The sequence below is a fragment of the Phytophthora infestans genome, genomic scaffold (genome assembly GCF_000142945.1).
Source record: "Phytophthora infestans T30-4 supercont1.19 genomic scaffold, whole genome shotgun sequence".
NCBI lineage: Eukaryota > Oomycota > Peronosporomycetes > Peronosporales > Peronosporaceae > Phytophthora > Phytophthora infestans.
The window spans coordinates 1,260,145-1,277,455 of record NW_003303740.1 but is presented as its reverse complement, the minus strand read 5'-3'; the positions used below and the strand labels follow the sequence as shown (position 1 = coordinate 1,277,455).

Genomic DNA, 17,311 nt, shown 5'->3' with positions numbered 1-17,311 from the left:
GCTTGCGAGCTGTTGTCGGACTGCAGCAAGTCCGACAAGAAGTTCATATCGAAGTCACCTGTTGAGCTTCCACTGTCCACCACCCCACAAGCGCTTAGATGGAGTGGCTCATCCACTAGGTCGCCAATGCGCAGTTCCAACTCCTCCGGTACCAGGAATTCTGAGGATGAGATAGCAAATTAGCAACTTAACAAACGATTAAAAAGAGCGCTAAAGGCGACATTCCGAACCAGCATCGAGCGAGTCGACCTCTAACGACGCGAGAGACGCTAAGACTGACTCGTCGGTCATTTTATCAAGCGCCTCCATTCGCGCAGAGCTGTCGCCGGTTTTCTCCTTTGTAAAGATTGTCGTATGTGATGACGAATCTTAGTTTTAGCGTCTACATGTAGAAGTGTTTTAGTCGATCCAAATTTATGTTTTGTTTACTCTACGTACGCCATTGAGTCTTGCCAGTCCGTGGCTCCTTCCTTGATGAATTCGTACACCATCATGTCTTCCAGCAGTGCATATTCGGCAACATTTAGTGATGGTTTCGGCGAATTCACGAGTATTTGCATGTCCGTGCAAATATTGCGACAGACCATGCGCTCCACGCCGTCCGCGCAGACCTCTGGACGTAGTACCAACCTGCCCCATTTCAGCAAGTTAGAACTTCTTTTAACAAGTGTTCTTAACAGCGATATCCAAATAAACGTACGCTCCGACGGTGTCACGCTTGATAAATGTGCTACATTTCAACGGGTACGAGTCGTCGTCGTCGACAAAGTCCCAGACCAGAACACCGCAAGACCCGATCATTCGAGAATAATAAAGGTCCCTCGCTTCAGTAGAAGCTTGAGCCTTCGTCACGTTATGCTGGTAGCTGTGCTTTGTGATACCGTACCGAACATTGAATTCCGTTGGGGGGACGTCTACAAACTTCATCGATGACTCAATTCGGGAGTGATCAGGCCAAACTCCACAGGTATTCAGTATCGCCCTGCACGCCACGTCGAATGCCTTGCTCGCATCTCTAGTGTTGAACGCATACACTGCAGTGCTGGTCTTGCCGAGACCCTCAGCGCCTAGATCGAGCTCCTGGAACAGAATCTCGGGGGCAGTAGAAACCGGGATGGTCGCTGTTTCGCGTAACACAACTTGCATAGCACGGTTGATCTTGGTGGCCGTGCCGACAGCTTCCAAGTCTCGCATTCGGAGGTGGGGCTCTCTTCGGAGGTGAGTGTACATGTGTAGAAAATGCCGCATATTGAGCGCTGCGCTTGGAGGTGCCGACTCGGTAAAAATGGACCTCGAGTCGCGACCCACACCGGTATAGGTAAATAGTGCGTGCTTCAGCTGCTCATTTAACTCCTCAGCTTGACGCCTTCTGAGTCGTTGAGCAATTGCCTTCTCCTCCCAACATGCAACAGCACTATCTGCGCGGAGCACGTGATGTCTGCGCCGTAATGCGTTCAGCTGCTCCTCGAATCGGTGAGCTTGCTCTATCAACGTCACCAGCTCATTCTGCAATAATGAGAAAGCACGTTAGATACCAGTGAAGATTGCTTATAACCAGTATTACCTTCTTGCGGGAGCGGTAGAGTCGAGCATTCTTTGCACTGAGCATTCTGCGTCTCTCATTGCGGCTGTCTGTTTGAGCATTATCGTCCACAGACTCTGGCGATGATGACACCAGCTTATCGCTGTGCTCAAACCCACTAGCAGCATTCGTATCATCGGACGACTTTGCGCTACTGGTGCTTCCACTTACTGTGGCTTGACGATGAGGGCGACGGTGCTTTGTTCATCATGGGAACGGTGACATTTGGGACGTCATTTGGGACGTTCGAATTTTGAGACAGAAGCTCAGACAAGAAGGTCAAGTCGACCTCGTCCATTTGACTGGTGGGTTCTCGGTGCGTCTCAAAATCGGCAAAATTAAGAGAATCGTGTCCACCTAGAAATTCGGATACAAACAGCAGCTCATTAGTGAAAGAGGGTTAGACTTTAATGTCACGGGCACAGCAAGGACGCTATAACGCTGGGTGGCTGGATCGAAGGAACCGGGATTCAGGTCGACGGTGCGAAACTTTACCTAGCACGACGTTGGTGGAGCTGTCGGGTGCCTCTAGACGCTCAGTACTACCGGTATTCTTCATCAGGAAGCGGGATTTAGTGGAAAATGTAAAATGTCATTATGCACCACTAGGGCTAGGGAAGGGTTCATCAATCTGAATCTGGAACAATTAAATTATTAAGACTGATTTAAAAAAAAAAAGCTAAGTCAAATCTAGCTTATCAAAACTAGAATCGTCGGGAGACCGAAAAACGAAGTAAAGCTATGACGACCGTAAGGTAGCGCCTGAACTGAAGAGTACCGCGTCTACAGGGCCCAGCTCACTCGATATTGGTAGGAAATGAAAATCCCCACACGAGCGTTTGACATGATGTAGACATTCCGTTGTGAGCTATAAAACTTACCTGCGTGTCGAGCGCCAGTGCATTGCAGTCTGCCAGTGTCCGGTGCCCCCATCTACGAGCCACCGTCCACTTCCAGTGTCTGCAAAGACACATCCCAAGGACACTCATGCGCCTGGCAGTGCAGCTTGCGGCTGCACTACAACCGGCTACACTGAGTACACATGCGTGCAATGGCGAAGGACTATACCAAGGACTGTATGCACAAGGACATCGTTGGCTGTGCGCTGCCAAGATGGTGTACTCAAACGAGAGTGCATTTATCTAGAGTTTAGTATTGACCTATTTGCTATTTGTATACTAATCTACTTTTGCGGTACAGCGGTGTTCTGGCGGAGGCTGCTCCACACTTTGCGTTTTGACGCCTGCCGCTCATCAGAGAGCAGCAGAGAAGAGCAGCCTCGCCAGACACCGCAGTCCTGTCGCGGCCTTTTGCCCGGCACTTACGTGTTTACGTTACTTCCTGATTAGTTTCCTAAAGTTGACATTTAAGTGTATTTACATTTAAATGGCTCCTACTTTTAGAAGCGATCGACACATGGAGAACAATCCCCCCGCGACGAACCCTACGTCACCACTGGTTATGAGCCCAATCAGGGCGCAGTCTGCGACTGACGTGGCTGCTGGCGTTCCAGACACAAGTTCTGGAATTTCGACCAATCAAGATCAAGCTTCAACCCCATTGGCAGGAAATTCAAGCTTGAACAATGACGCAACACTGTCGCACAGTGATGCAGAACGACTAATTCGTTCATTGGCTGGAATCCCGGGTGGCCGCCCGTTATTCCAAATGTTACTCGAAAGTATGCATAAACTTTCGTCGACGAACACGGAAGAATCCGTGCCAGTTGACAATCCTCCCCAGTCGCCGCTAAACGAACAAAACGGCGACCGAGACCCTGACGATCCGTGGCGCCCTCTAGACAACATGAACCCTACTGGCCGCTACAACGACGGCGAGCTGGCTGAGTACACCAAGGTCCTTATCAACTCGCCTCCGATCAAGCTGCCCAAGCTACATCTGAAAGGCGACTACAAGGCCTGGAAGAGCGAGGTGCCGTTGCACTTCGAGCCGAAGATGCTGGGAGACATCACCTATGGCCCTGAGCGTTACGATGCAGTAGAAGGCATGCGTCGTGACAAATATCGCGTGTGGTACAAGTCGCGCAAGAACAAGGCATTCTCAGCACTCGCGTTGTCGCTGTCTGTTGACCTACGTACGACGTTCAAAATCGACGACATCCACGACAACATGGACGCCGCCGCTATGCTCTACGATGCGATTACGCAGCACTTTGAGGCTGGAGATGGTATTAATCCTGATTACCTACTGCAAGAGCTAGTGACGCGCCGGCTCAAGCCAAACGAGTCAGTATCGCAGTATGCTGACGACATTGCAAAGAAGGTGACACTTCTACATCAAGCTAATGGTGAGTTTGCTGAGTGGCAACATGCAAGCCTACTACTATCGAACAGCGTGGAAGCGTTTAAAGATCTCGCCCGTGAACACGGCGATTGGCTTAACAACCATGATCGTAAGACACTTACACTTGCTAAAGCTTTACAACGACTACGCGCTGCTGAACACCAGCGTGACCAGCTGCGTGCACAGACCAGACAACCGGTCGCGCATTCAATGCAAATTGCTCATGTCGGAACGGACCAAGGACAAGGTCAAGCCCGAGGACGCAAGCGCAACAAGCAACAGCGCAAGCGATCTAAGGGCGTTGCAGATAAGAAGCAGCGCACAAACTGCGCGAACTGTCAAGGAGAAGGACATTGGTATGCCGAGTGTACGGCTCTCACTGGCCAGCAACTGAAGCCAGAGCTCGCGAGAAAGCTGCAAGAGAGACAACTAAGGGCTCCCGTGTCGCTGGTGAACTCTGTACGTCGTGTGGATGCGGTAGCGTCGGAAGAAGATGGCCAAGGACTGTTTGCTGGCCTATCACTATGCGATGCGAATGCGATTGACCTTACGGATGGTGCTGCCCTATCGTCTACGGCTACGCAATCACCTGCATGGTCACTAAAGTCTCCTGCAGAAAGTGAAGAAGGAGGAGAGCGTCGTGTTGTTGAAGGGGTGCGGGCAAGTACGCAACGCACTCAATCGTCGGTTGCGCAAGCAACGCAGCGACTGCAGCTGCAAGTTGGAGTTCCTGTTCAACACATACAAGTTGGAGGACAAGGACTACAACAACGACAATCAACCTCACTGCCTACACTGCAAGCACCAGCTGTAGCTGTGCAAACTGCCATACAATCTGCGATACAACCTGAAGTGCAACCTACTGGACAACCTGCTGTTCAACAGGGTGTACAAGCTACTGTACTGCAAAACATGCAACCTACTGTATCGAGTACTGCGCAGACTCAGTGGGAGGGCAATCGGTCTACAGCTGGATTGGTGCCTACGTGGGAATCAGTCATCTACTACTTGGGGCAAGGACTGTCGAGTAACTCGAAAGGGCCTACACTTGAGCCATGGCGCAATCAAGCTGAACCACAAGGGGGTTCGACTGTGCCGGGGGATAGCTGTCGAGGTCCTGATGTCGGGTTTAACAGACGCCAAGAATCAGGGATGCGCAATGATTGCAGACCTAACTTGGAGAGTGCGTACGAGAGAGGACTCTGGAGTCAAGATGTTGGACACTTTGACCCTCCTATTCAAGGACGAGGACGAAGTCGTTCACCACCCCGATTCTTCAATCGAGAACGAACTCCACCAAGAGGAAGAGGCCGTTCTCCGTCAATGCGAGGGTGTGAACCAAGAGGAAATCCAGGGCGTTATCGATCTCCACCGCGTCAGCAGCAGTGGCGTAACGAGAGACCGAGTCGCTATGAGCCGCCACCTCAACGTGATGATCGACTGAGTCGCTATGGACCGTCGTCTCCGCAGCAGCAGTGGCGTGACAATCCTTCGAGAGGACGAGGACCTTCACCTCGACGTGACAATTTCCAAGGGCGGAACATGTCTCCGCGTCGATTTGAAGACCGTCGTGAGAACAGACCACCCAACTCTCGTCAAGTCAACGCTGTGAACCAGAACCAAGGTATGCAATCAGCTCAGTCTGAGTTTGTGGAGTGGATACTTGATTCAGGATCCCAGGCAAATGTCTGTGGTGACCTGTCATTGTTTACTACCATAAGGGAAGACCAAGCTAGTCGACTTGACTTTGCGAATGGCACAACTGAACACACTTCTGTTTGTGGGTCTGTGCTATTGCGTGTTGTTAACCAGGCAACTGGCCAGCTCGAGGACCGTCTCCTGGACGACGTGGTGTACACACCGAACGCGAAGGTGAACATCATTAGTTTGGGCTACCTACAAACGAAGGGCATTTTCAAGTTGACATGCTCAGAGGACCAACAGACTGCTTGGATCTCCAAGCCAAGCACATCACTCAAGTTCAGGATGCGTGACAGTATCTACCGACTACGTGCAGAAAGAGTGACTGGAGTAATGGTGATGGCGGCTCTAAAAGAGGACATGGACAGCAAGAAAGCCATGGAGCTGCTTCACCAACGATTTGGTCATATGAGCATGGAGACGGTGAAAGTGTTGGCAAACAAACTCGATGTTGGAGTTAAGATGAATGCAAAAGGTCTGACTTCCTACGAGTGCGTTGCTTGTGCTGCCAGTAAGGAAAAACGAATGTCTTATAAACGGATTCCATCGCGGAAGTCCGAACCTCTGGAGACTCTCATGATGGACATTTTCTCTGTGAACGAACAGTCTGTGGATGGAGCTACAATGTTTCTCTTTATCATAGATGAGTCTACAAGGTACAAGTGGCCGTTCCTACTCAAGAAGAAGAGTGAAGCAACGTTTCACATCAAGGTCCTACTGAACAGGCTGCGAACTCGTTTTCCTGAGAAGAAGGTGCGACGACTACACTCTGACCAAGGAGGTGAATTTGCAAGCAAGGAGCTAAGTGACTACTGCGTCGACCAAGGGATTGAGCAGCAGTTTACGAACGCCTATTCTCCTCAAGAGAACGGCATTGTGGAGCGTGCTAATGGCGTGGTTCTACCAAGAATCAGAGCGATGCTGATGGCTACACACATGCCCAACTCCTTGTGAGGAGAAGCCTTCCTGCATGTGGTGACGACGTTGAACTGGTTGCCCACCAAGCCTTTAGGATTGGTGTCCCCGCACCAGAAACTGTACGAATCGGAGCCCATGCTGGATGATTTGCGTACTTGGGGCTGTCTGGCACACGTGCGTATTCCCTCTGAGTCAAGACAAGCGAAAGAAAAGCTGGAAGCAAGGGCAAGACTGTGTTTATTACTGGGTTATAGCGAAGCGACCCTAGGCTACAAGTTCATTGACCTGGTGACAGCTCAAGTGGTGACAGCTCGTAGTGGGAATGTGAAGTTCCATGAGGAGTTCACAACCGATGGCATCTACATGAAGCATCTATTAGAGAACGCATTCTTTGATGGTGATCATACTCTACTCAGACTGTACCTGTGGCGCGCATCAAGACCAACATGGAGACGTACCTTCCAGGTTGGAGTGACGGCATCTCTAGTGCGGAGAAGCCACTTGAGGCGGTACCACTTGCTGACGAACCTGCAGAAACTGAGTTAAGTTCAAGTGGGAGTTTGTCAATCGCTGACGCACCTGTGAGCAAGGACAGTGCGGAGACTGCTGGTGTTGCAGCACCAGCCGTGTTGCAGGATCCTGCTGAAGAAACCGAGAAGGGTTTGGAAGTGAGGAAGCGCAAGAGACGCAGAATAAAGAAGAAACCTGTAATGGTGGAGAAGGAGACAAGTGGCTTCGAGATTCAACCTCCATCAAGAGAACCCTGCCTAAAGCGACCAAGAAGGAAGCAGAAGGCAAACGTTCGACTGTCGGATTACGTGGTAGGCCTAGTGCAGGCTATGACTACGGATGTGCAGATTCCGACGACGTACAAACAAGCACGTGCAAGCAAGTACTGGCAGCAGTGGAGAGCTGCAATGTTGGTGGAACTTCAATCGTTGAAGGGTCACAAGACCTGGAAACTTGTACCCCGCAAAGATGCCAAGAAAGTGAAGGTGATAACGTGTAGGTGGGTCTTTGCTGTGAAGCGAGATGAGCGTGGACGAATCAAACGTTTCAAGGCGCGACTAGTGATCCATGGATTCAAACAACAACTTGGGATTAACTACTCTGAGACCTATGCACCTGTGATCCGGTTCGAAACCATACGTGCGGCTATCTACTACGCTGTACAAAGAGGTTGGGAGGTGTTGCAATTTGACGTGAAGACGGCTTTTCTGTATGGAGACTTGGACGAGACTATCTTCATGGAGCAGCCTCCTGGCTTCCAGGTGGATGGACCTGGGTCCATTTGCAGATTGTTGAAGAGCCTGTACGGACTGAAGCAAGCACCGAACGTTTGGATTCGCACGCTTCATACGAAGCTTGTTGCGATGGGGTTTACTAGGACGGACTCTGACTACGGCCTATATGCATTGAGGAAGGATGGTGAAGTCAAGTTGCTATTGACTGTATACGTGGATGATCTACTGCTGATGGGTTCACGTGACCTGTGTGCCACAATCGCTGCCTCACTGCAAGAGACATTCGAGCTCACGACGATGGGCACAGTCAAATATCTCTTAGGCGTCGAGATCCTGATTGACCGGCCGCGCCGGCAAATAGTGTACTGCCAGAAGCAGTACGTACTGGAGGTGTTGAAGCGTTTTCATATGGAGAACTGTAATGGCTGCGCTACACCAGAAGCTACGACGCCCTCGAAGACAGACGTGCCTGCTTCGAAGGAGTATCTTCCCTACAGAGAACTGGTGGGTGCTCTCCAGTACCTCGTTAGTGCATCGAGACCTGACATAGCTCATGCTACCCGACACCTGGGCAAGTATCTTGCGAGCTATGATCATATGCATTTCGCACAAGCCAAGAGGGTACTGCGTTACCTGAAGGCTACATGTGACTACGGACTAGTGATGAATGTGAAGCTACAGACTGATGTGCAAGTTAGTGGCTACTCTGATGCTGATTATGCGAACGACCCTGTGGATCGACGGAGTATCAGTGGCTACATCACTATGCTGGACGACAACGTCATCTCCTACGCATCTCGCAAGCAAGAGATCAACGCGCTTAGTACCTGTGAAGCTGAGTACGTAGCAATGGCAGAGGCGACCAAGGACTTGTTGTGGCTTGCTGGCCTATGCAAAGAGTTGAGCTGGAAGCATCCAGTACCTCAACTACTGGGAGACAATCAAGGAGCCATTGCCCTAACTGCGAAACCTGGCAAACATTCGAAATCGAAACATATCGATAACAAGTACCACATGATCAGACGCCATGTGGAGTTGAAGCAACTTACAACCCAACACATCGGAACTGATGATATGGTGGCCGATATAATGACAAAGGCACTTGCAGTGGTGAAGTTCACACACTTTCGCAAGGCTATGAAAGTCTTACCTATTGTGTCGAGCGATGACAACGTATCCGAGGACATGGCTACAACTACGACTACTGCTACTGCGTTGACTACTGCTGTTGATGCGGAGGCTGTACCTGAGCGACATTGATGAAGACGAGGGCGATCGAGTGGGAGTACTGTTACTGAGTGGACTGCTATTGCCTTTGAGCTGCGACTACGCTACTACTAGGACTATGGCGGCAACTAGGATGCGCGTGTGTGATCGCGTCGACTTCCAAGTGCGTCGCCGAGATCAAGTGGGAGTGTGAGCTATAAAACTTACCTGCGTGTCGAGCGCCAGTGCATTGCAGTCTGCCAGTGTCCGGTGCCCCCATCTACGAGCCACCGTCCACTGCCAGTGTCTGCAAAGACACATCCCAAGGACACTCATGCGCCTGGCAGTGCAGATTGCGGCTGCACTACAACCGGCTACACTGAGTACACATGCGTGCAATGGCGAAGGACTATATCAAGGACTGTATGCACAAGGACATCGTTGGCTGTGCGCTGCCAAGATGGTGTACTCAAACGAGAGTGCATTTATCTAGAGTTTAGTATTGACCTATTTGCTATTTGTATACTAATCTACTTTTGCGGTACAGCGGTGTTCTGGCGGAGGCTGCTCCACACTTTGCGTTTTGACGCCTGCCGCTCATCAGAGAGCAGCAGAGAAGAGCAGCCTCGCCAGACACCGCAGTCCTGTCGCGGCCTTTTGCCCGGCACTTACGTGTTTACGTTACTTCCTGATTAGTTTCCTAAAGTTGACATTTAAGTGTATTTACATTTAAATGGCTCCTACTCTTAGAAGCGATCGACACATGGAGAACAATCCCCCCGTGACGAACCCTACGTCACCACTTCCGTTTTCGTCGCTAACTCGTTCTCGTACTCAGACTTCTTGGTCCCCGAAGAGATGGAACTACAGACTGGTACCTTAGCGGACGAACCACTCCATCTAAACGCTTGTGGGGTGGTGGGACACTGCAGTGACCCAACGGACGACTTGGACATGAACTTCTTGTCCGACTTGCTGCCGTCCGACAGCTCGCGAGTGGAACTTCTATCCACGAGTAACGAGTCAGGGGACTCATCACCGACAGGCAGTCTCAGCAGTGATTCAGCCGATACAAGTAGCAGCGCGAACGAGCCCATGAAATCTGGTAGACCCAAGAGAGCTAAGCCGATGCTGTCTCCGCCTTCGTATTCAATACTGATTGGGATTCTGTTTTTAAGGTGATGAGAGTCCCACCTGTATGAAGGTATCCAGACTGCTGAGTTCTATGACAAGCTCGAGAACGTGCTTGCTACCCAGACTAACGCCTTCAAGGTAAACATTGCTCTTGGGTACGATCTCATAAGTCTAACGAATGGCAATTTTACCCAGTACTGGCACCCGAATCTGGCTACCACTTACGTATTTGAGACGACCAAGGCCCCAGCTCTCCAGTTACAGTGCCATTTTACCATTACTTTATTGAGAGTCGTCAATAGAAATTGCATCAGCCGCGGTGTTGCCAACAGGAAGTAGATTCGTACATTCATCTAGAAGCTTTGCAGGAAGAATGTAAAATGGAGCCCTTGAAAAGAAGAAGCCAAAACGCAAAATTTTAGAGAAGCTAGCAGAGGCTGAGCCTGGACGGGAGCAAGAGAGACGACAGACCGATCGCAAGGCAAGACGACGAGCACAAGTCGCCAGCAGCGCTCGACGCCTGCGTTGCAAGAAGAAGGTGTGTTGGTCACCCGGTGGATGACGTGATTGACTCACTAATATTATGTGTGTACCCATTACAGAACGAGAGGATGACGCTGGAGACCGAGGCGAACTACTTGGAGCAACAATTGGACTCTCTCCGCTCAAGACACAAACAATCGCGTGCTAATAACGCCGTAGCAGCGTGGGAAGAGCGAGCCATTGCACAGCGCCATAAGCGGCGACAGGCGGAGAAAACGAACGAACAGCTACGACAAGCATTATTTCTACAAAGTGGCTTTGTACGGAACCTCCGGTCGATGTTCATCGACACGATGCCGTGCAGTATTGAATTAAATATGCGCAACTTCCTCCACACACCCACGCGTCTACTGAAGGACCAACGCTCTCGAGTACGAAATTTGGAGAGTGTTTGCACCGATGCGAAGCTAGACATGGCTAAGCAGATCATCATGGAGGATTCGGGCGGGATTAAGCCATTCACAACGCCTCACATTGCCTGCCAGCAGATCGATCTGGGACGTGACGGCTTTGGAATGACCACAGTGGCTGTGTACGCGCTGGAAACTCGAAACGCGTGCAAAACGTTCAAAGCCACGTGCAGTGCCGTCATGAACTGTGTGGCGGTATGGCCAAATTACAGGCTTGTGAACTCCTCATCAAAGGCTGCAGATTTACCCCCAACGAAGCTCAACATTCGATACGGGAAGTCCCACAACGTCTACGAGAGCGACGCTACGGGCGATCGGGTGTCTGTGGAGAGATCTCGTACTACCGCATGACCAAGGACTGCGGTATCTTCCTGTGGGATTATGTGGATGCGGACGATCTGAATCCGATGCAGAAGGAGACGACTGCTAGGCGCTGCACGATCGGAGCGTAAGTTTGCTTTGTTTTTGTGCATTTGCAGTAGTAGACACTGACTATTGGTGTGTATGCTGCAAAGTGCTGGTGCGGCCTGAGATCTGTGTTGACGGCGTGGAACGCATCGTTTGCCGCAATATCTGCACAAAAGTTCACCTCGTGGACTCGTCCGAGCTGACACCGAGCTTGGAGCGTTTCTCAAAGTCGAGGCAGTTGTGTGCTCAGATCTGCGGATCGTTGGTATACGAGGCCATTAGAAATGACGCAGCGACGAGCTCGTGCTAAGAAACCAAATTTGGCGAGGAAGGGCAACGCTCTCAATTGCTCAATTAGGTGAGCTTCTTTACTTGTCAAAAATTTGTTCGATGGCACACCGAGTGCAAGTAAAACGTGGGGTACCGGAAACATCGTAATTTGGAGAATGACGCTGTGTGGTATGTATTTTACAAAGTTTGCTCTGGTAAATGATGTTGCTTCAGGTAATTGTCGTTGGGGACAAGTATACCGGTGCTTAAGTAAGTGTACATGTACTTTTGGTCCAAAGGCTTGGTCAGCCATGTGAACTGGCGCGTATACAAACTGATATCCTTGAGGACGACGATTACGGGGACAAGTCTTGTTGACGTATCTCGTCGGAACTGAAGACGTTAAAGCTCAGTCTTGAAATTAATACACGCACATCACGTGATAAGAACCGACAACTAAGCATGAGATCTCTTGGCGATGCATCGATCAGTGTGGGCGACGCAGATTTCGACATGAATTTACTGTCTGAATTCCTGTTCCAGACGGATGAGGTTCCTCAAGTACTCGACGATAACGAACTTCAGATCAGTATCCTTTTGACAACAAGCACGGACGGCACTAGTAGCAGCGACGACGCAAATGTATCGCCTAATTCCACCTTGCTTTCGATTGGAAACGACAAACTGACGGACCGCAAGACGAAACGAAGGGCACAAGTGGCGGTGAGTGCGCGACGGCATCGCTACCGCAAGAGACACGAGATGCTGGACCTAAAAAAGAAGGTGACGGACCTCACCGATCAGCTGCATTATCTGCGCTCCAAGCACAAGTTGCTGCAGTCGGATGGGACTGTTGTGGAGAGTAAGGAGTATACTATGATGCAACGACACAAGCGACACCAAGCGGAGAAGCTGAACGAGCAGCTACGATGTGCGTTGGTGATGCAACGGCGCTTCTTCGCTTCGGTTCAACGTATAGTATTGAATTCCCCAGTCACGAACAGTGACCTCAACATGTCCACTCTGCTGCACACCTTCACGCATCTCGGACAGACAGCATATGCGCGTCGACGTGACTTCTTGGCGATGTGCACGGACTCAAAGGCGGACTTGGCAGCTCAGATCCTTTTACGCGAGACGCAAGGAATAAACTTCGCTGGGCCGCCGTCGATTATTGCGCGTATTGTACCTGCCTCGAATGAGCAACAGCAGATCGTGACTACTGTTGCAGCGTACGCGTTTGACTGTTTGGATCTGAAGACCATCTTTGTGTCAGCTTGCGATGCTGTTCTGGGTTGTGGCACGGACTGGCCGCAGTACACGACAGTATCCCAGAATGGTGGGGTTGTCGACAAGCCTCAAGGCAACATCAGCTAAGCGAAATCGGACACAAATTACCGTAGCAGTGCTGCTGCATGTACACAAACTGTGGGAGTAGAGTCTCGCTCCCTTGTGTTTTATCGCATGGGTCACAACTACGGCGTGCTGGTGTGGGACTTCGCAGACCAGCACGATCTGCAAACCCGAGACGACTATCAAGCGCGATCTCATTAGAGAATTGTGTCAGGATGGAGCGGAACGAGTAGTCTATCGATCGATTTGCACGAAGTTGCACTCATTTTCACTCCCAACAGCGTCTGATAGTACAAACTACTTACAGCAGACAGAGGAAGGTGCCAAGGTCTGTGGCGGCGCTGTGTTCAGCCATAAAGCTACGAAAGTTACTAGATGTACAGTGTAAATCCACAACAATGATTATAATTCTTCACATTAGAAATTAATATTCTCTGCAATTGCACATAAAACACAAACTTCAATACAGTGAGCTTACGGGTTGATCATCAAACGACAACTTCCGCTTTGGGCACGCGCTCTGGGTGTGTTTTCATCAGCAGGTTCCACGCGGAGTTCTCGACTGTGTCGGCGTTGCGGCAAAACACCGTCAGGAACGCCTCATTCACTTTGCCACGCGGGTGTGTCATAACTCCAACAGGCGGAGTGCTGTGTGTGATGGAACGGAACGTGGTGCGTACCCCCTGGTCTGGCATGCGCTCTGACTCTAGAATCATACTGTACGCACAACGTTAGCATAAAATACATGACGTTAAACACCAGCAATGGACGTACCAGCCAACTTCGTCGTTGCGCAATGTCGTCTCTGGGCTCTCATCAGCTGGAGGCGGATACAGATCGTCATCTGTGATGGTCTCCCACGTGATCATCACGTAGTCGTCACGCACGTGTCGTCGCACTAGAAAATACGAATGGAAGTAGACGATGCGGCCTTTGTGATCCCGAAGCAGCGGGACGATCGTGCGTCCATAGCGAGTGTTGGAATCCAGCTCCATGAGGCGTTCACACGTCACATGGCGTCGGAATCTCTCGGGAACGTCGAACAAGAAGTTGGAGAACGAGTTCCAGCACGCTTCGCCCACTTCGTGATGGGTGAAACCCGACACCAGTCGTCCGCGCACTTGTTTGATCTCCAGATCCGGCCCGTTCGAGTTCAGCTTGATATCCGTCAACGGATACGACGTCCCAGCGCCAAATTCAGCACGAATGTATTGCTCTCCAATCGCCATACGCTTATCGGCAATACGCGTTAGCATGGTCGATCGCTCGAGCGTGTCAATAGGCAAACGGTGATACCAGTGCTGGATGTGTGGCTTCTGTGAAGGCATCGAGATGAGACCGACGTTCAGGTTCGTGAGCACGCCATTGCGCAATATCTCCTCGTCTTCGTCCACTTTCTTGCGTTTGCGGTGTTGTGTGATCACGTCCTGTTCACGTTTGATGCTGGTGGGGGAGCTGGAGCCTTGATGGTGGGCCATGATGGCCATCTGCTCCTGTAGCATCTGTACTTGCTCTCTGAGCCTCGTCAGCTCCTCTTTCTGACGGTTACGGTGCTTCCTTGCGGACTTGGCCACTTGTGCACGGCGCCGCAACTTCTTCTCCTCTTCCGTGAGGCTCTTTACGGGCGCATTGAGGATCTCTTCCGAGTCCTTTAGACTGAAGCCGCCCCCATCGCTGCCGTTCACGCTTGACGGCGGCGAGTATGTGGGCGAATACGAGCGTGTAGGACTCGGTGCCGATGCCACGCGGGGACGCGCACGTTGACGGCTGCGTGGCCGCGAGGTTTTGTGGGGTGATGCACCAAATAATGGCTTCTGTACCTTCGGAGGATCGCGGAAGGCCGACGGGGACAACGGAAGGTTCAGAGGTTGGTGCAGTAGGCCATCGCTGAAGGATGTGGGCTGCTCGGGGGAGGAGGAAGGTGTCGTATCGTTCTGGTGCGTGGGTAGCGCCTGCACAGTAGCGGCGAAGTCCAAGTCGGCGATTGAGGAGGGATACCCACTCAGGAAGAACTCGTTCTCGGGTGAGTCGACGGCCTCTCCTTCGAGGAACGGATACAGCTCGTCCTCCAGCGTGTGTGACGCCGGTGTCGGGTGGAAGGCTTGCGCGAGTGGCGTCTCCATTGTTGCAAGAACTGCTCTGCGTCGTGGCTGGTCTCTTGTGAACTGGCAGCTCAGCTTTTCGCCAGCAGAATGGGAGATCCAAATTCAGTATGTTGGGCTGCTGTCAAACTACAGCTGTAAAGCTTGAGACAAAACGAATATACTGCTATAGCGCTAGAATGTTTTTTTTTTCAGGCTAAAATTAAGCAAATAAAAATGTTCTTACTAAAGACGCCTTTAAACTGCTATTACAGGCCCAAAAATAAGAAAATCGAACCGCTTGTCATCGACGATTGTGTGAAGTGGGACGAAAGAAGTTCCACCCCCCTTTGTACAGTATTGATAAACCACTCCAGTCCATGCATATATGACATATATAATATGTGTACAGCTATGGCTCTAGGTTGTTGGCTGCCAGTGGCAGCCTGACTGGTCGACTTTTGTGGGAGCAATCCGCGCTCACTGCTCGTAATCAATGCTCGCTGCAGACTGATGAAAGAACGTCAGCTCATCGGCGCAGCGACGGGGCATCTTTGACAAGTTGAAGTTTTTTTTGTAAAGTATCCGGTGCTCCATTGCAGGACAGTGCTCCACTCCCTCGTCGCCTTCAACCACGTTGGTATGCGGCTCGAGCCGTCGTTGATACATGTATGATAATGCGAGACGGGATCCATTGCACGCGGCGCCTTGCCTAAAGCAGGCGTCTCCTGCCGCGGCTTTGCTGCTGGCGCCGACTCTCGTTAAACCCAGAGTCGGATTCCGAGTCCCGGACCGCAACGTGGGAGATTCTGACGGTGGTTTGGTGTGGTTAAATGAGGCGATGTAATCGCGGGGGATTTCATGAGCGGAGACGGGCAGCAGCGCCAACAGTACGCGTTGCAGTTCGAAGTAGAAGTTCTACAGTAGTTGGACTGTGCGATTGACTCTGTCAGCATCACTTGCTGTAGCCGTTCTCTGAAGTGCAAAATGCTATACAATCTTCCCCGTTGAAGCATTAAATACCAATTAGCACGGCAAGTGCTGTGCACTAGGTATTCTACAAGGCCCTAGTCACTACACAACCAACAACAGTTGTAGCGGCTGCTGCAAAATGCGAAGAACACGTACAGGGCCTGCTTACGGACGCACTGTGACGAATCAAGCAGCACTTTTAATATACTGTTCATATTAGTACATGTTTGCTTTATCACATTGACTCAAAGCTCTCAAGTGGAACGCAAGGTGCTAAACGTGTCCAGCGTCGCCAACTAAAATCTGATCGCGCGCTTCGGTGGAATTGAGCACCACTTGGGGCCCCACTTGTGCCCAGAGGTTCCGAAAATGTTATTTTTATTGAGACTGGCAAAACAGCAATAAAAATAATTTTAAGTGCTTGGAGCACCACGGGTGCAAAAATTATTGGTGTTATTGCATGCAATATACAGTGGGCTGATACTCGTCTAGTTGGTGGGAGCCTCACCACGCACAACCTTCCGGACTGTGGCAGCGTTCCAGTAGGTGACCAACCATCAAAATGAGAGGACAAGAGCGCGGCAGATCGATCGTAGATTGCGGTTTAGCTGGACCGCTGGTCTGTAGGAGACCGCAGAATAAATTATTTGATTTTGAAATGGGAGCTCGAAAATAAATTATTTTACTGCAAAATAAAAAAATATATTTAATAAAAATAACATTTTCGGAACCCCTGCTTGTGCCCCAAGTTGGGGCGGCCGAATTGAAGGTTCTGACCGGCTGAGGGGCTCATCGCTTTCTGAATAAACAAGAGAGAGAAGTTGGCCTTTAGTTTACATGTAGTTTTTCTTTACTATAGATTCTGAATAAGCAAGAGCTCCAAGTCGCCCAAACCAATTTGAAACTTAAAATAAACTGCTTTCGCGAAATTAAATCGGTCACAAATTCAGATTCTGAAGCAAACGGGGCTTGATGGTACTGTAAGCTGCTTACGTACCTTTTGACCGAGACACGATGAGATAGCGCCGACCAGGCTGGATGCTGGCTGAATTAGCATCCATCATGAATTCCATGCCTCACTTCTTACTTTGGAATTTGGAAGGTATTTATCCTTTTCCTAATTTAATCGTTCGTGTTTTCATAATATAGGTTTTAGAATTCATTTCCTAGGGTCAATCCTTGATG

General features: G+C 50.5%; 3 protein-coding genes across 3 annotated transcripts; 1 reads left to right on the top strand and 2 right to left on the bottom strand.

The window, feature by feature from the left end:
- Window positions 1–425: 425 nt before the first annotated feature.
- Window positions 426–1,720, bottom strand: PITG_11133 (uncharacterized protein; the record flags this gene model as incomplete). The annotated part of the gene is made up of 3 exons (XM_002901860.1): window positions 426–630; window positions 701–1,506; window positions 1,565–1,720. The coding sequence occupies 2 exons, from the start codon at window positions 1,246–1,248 to the stop codon at window positions 426–428; spliced, it is 753 nt and encodes a 250-aa protein (XP_002901906.1).
- Window positions 1,721–10,700: 8,980 nt separating this feature from the next.
- On the top strand, window positions 10,701–11,494 carry PITG_11132 (uncharacterized protein; the record flags this gene model as incomplete). The annotated part of the gene is made up of 2 exons (XM_002901859.1): window positions 10,701–11,330; window positions 11,375–11,494. The coding sequence occupies 2 exons, from the start codon at window positions 10,701–10,703 to the stop codon at window positions 11,492–11,494; spliced, it is 750 nt and encodes a 249-aa protein (XP_002901905.1).
- Window positions 11,495–13,561: 2,067 nt separating this feature from the next.
- On the bottom strand, window positions 13,562–15,196 carry PITG_11131 (uncharacterized protein; the record flags this gene model as incomplete). Its single annotated transcript, XM_002901858.1, has 2 exons — window positions 13,562–13,790; window positions 13,848–15,196. The coding sequence occupies 2 exons, from the start codon at window positions 15,194–15,196 to the stop codon at window positions 13,562–13,564; spliced, it is 1,578 nt and encodes a 525-aa protein (XP_002901904.1).
- Window positions 15,197–17,311: the final 2,115 nt, after the last annotated feature.